We start from the raw sequence: 2096 nt of genomic DNA on the forward strand, positions 1-2096 counted from the left end.
CGACCCCTGCGCTTGACCTCCTCTGCGACCCCTGCGCTTGACCTCCTCTGCGACCCCTGCGCTTGACCTCTTCTGCGACCCCTGCGTTTGACCTCTTCTGCGACCCCTGTGCTTGACCTCTTCTGCAACCCCTACGCTTGACCTCCTCTGCGACCCCTGTGCTTGACCTCCTCTGCGACCCCTGCGCTTGACCTCCTTCAGGCGATATGGCGTTCTTGCCGTGACACCTTGCTCAGGTAAGCTTAAGTGGAGCCAAGGTATTTTCCTGGCGTCCTTATTACATACATTTCATATTCCTTATTATATACATTTTCCTTATTTTTCTTACGAAGTGCGTGTATGTGTGTGTGTGTTTGTGTGTGTGTGTGTGTGTGTGTGTATGTGTGTTTGTTTGTGTGTGTTTGTGTGTGTATGTGTGTTGTGTGTGTGTGTATGAATATGTGTGTGTGTTTTTGTGTGTGTATGTGTGTGTTTATGTGTGTGTATGAATGTGTGTATGCGCGTGTTTATGTGCGCTTATGTGTGTGTATGTGTGTGTATGTGTGTGTTTGCGTGTGTGTATGTATGTGTATGTGTGTGTATGAATGTGTGTGTGTATGAATGTGTATGAATATGTGTGTGTGTGTATGAATATGTGTGTGTGTCTGTGTGTTTTCGTGTGTATGTGTATGTATGTGTGTATGTGTATGTGTGTGTATGAATGTGTGTGTATGTGTGTGTGTGTTTATGCATTTCCAGTACCACATCTACTCTCCCTGAAACGCGCTGATTGGCTATTCTATAAAAGGAAAACTTCTCTCGTTTCAATAATATGATTAAGAAGTCTTTTTTTTTCGGAAATGTAATCACATTAGATTTTTATTTCAAATCATGAGATTAAATGCTCATTTCCTTTGATGAAATAACGAAGGTGAAAAATACGAAGCCGCACAAATGTATTTTCCATTTTTATTGCAGTGACGTCTTTTTTTTTCTTTTCTTTTCTTTTTTGTTTCTTTCTTTTTTCTTTTTCTTTTTTTTTTTAACAGGAATATATCGTGTAAATGAGAAATCGATGATTCACGTCAAAAAGATACGGGTTAAATGAACACCTTTGATACATATACGCACAAATACACACGTACTTGTGTATTGTTCATATACACACACACACACACACAAACACACACACACACACACACACATATATATATATATATATATATATATATATATATATATATATATATATATATATATATATATATATATATATATATATATATATATATGTATATGTATATATATATGTATGTATGTATATATGTATGTATATATTTATGTGTATGTGTTTGTGTATGTCTGTCTGCGTTTCCCATTTTCTCTCTTTCTCTCTACCTATATGTCTGTATACCTATCTCGATTGTCCGAAAGTGGCTGATTTAATACCAGAGATTCTGTCAGAAAATTGCAAATACTTTTTAGACAAAATACTTTTGCAATGCCCATATTTTGGTGGCTGATAATCTCTCTATCTATCGATATCATCCCTCCTCTCCTTTCTCTCTCTTTCTCTCTCTCTCTCTCTCTGTCTCTCTCTCTCTCTCTCTCTCTCTCTCTCTCTCTTTCTCTGTCTCTCTCTCTCTCCCTCTCTCTCTCTCTCTCTCTCTCTCTCTCTTGCTCTCTCTCTTGTTCTCTCTCTCTCTCTCTCTCTCTCTCTCTCTCTCTCTCTCTCTCTCTCTCTCCCCCAATAAAAACAATCAGATATGAGTAAAACACGGAAATTAAACACTTGATCCACTCAACTAATCTGTATTGCTCAGACTTAAGAATGTATTGTCATGACTAAATGATGGAGAGGAAAGTTTACATAGATGTTCCTGGTCACGAGAAGAGCTTTCTGTGACAGATGTGAAAAAAGGGGTTTGAGTTAAAACATATTCCTCTTCCACCTCGTCCTCCTCCTCCACTTCCTCCTCCTTCAACTACTCTTCCACCTCCTCCTGCTCCTCCTGCTCCTCCTCCTTCAACTACTCTTCCACCTCCTCCTCCACCACCTCCTCCTCCTCCTCCTCCTCCCTCCACCTCCCCCTACTTCAAGTACTCTTCCACCTTCC

The 2096-nt window shown here is 39.6% G+C and overlaps 1 protein-coding gene across 1 annotated transcript in view; it reads right to left on the minus strand.

Annotated features, from left to right (window-relative positions):
* Positions 1-1488, minus strand: part of LOC138859244 (serine/arginine-rich splicing factor 4-like) — a 12090-nt gene extending 10602 nt beyond the window's left edge. The window contains exons 1-2 of the mRNA XM_070113459.1: positions 1394-1488; positions 1-241 (exon numbers count right to left, since the gene is read on the minus strand). The exon at positions 1-241 is cut by the window's left edge and continues 835 nt beyond it. Coding sequence (XP_069969560.1) covers positions 1-241; positions 1394-1488 — 336 coding nt within the window. The remainder of the gene's footprint in view (positions 242-1393) is intronic.
* Positions 1489-2096: the final 608 nt, after the last annotated feature.

This window comes from Penaeus vannamei, chromosome 34 (genome assembly GCF_042767895.1).
Source record: "Penaeus vannamei isolate JL-2024 chromosome 34, ASM4276789v1, whole genome shotgun sequence".
NCBI lineage: Eukaryota > Metazoa > Arthropoda > Malacostraca > Decapoda > Penaeidae > Penaeus > Penaeus vannamei.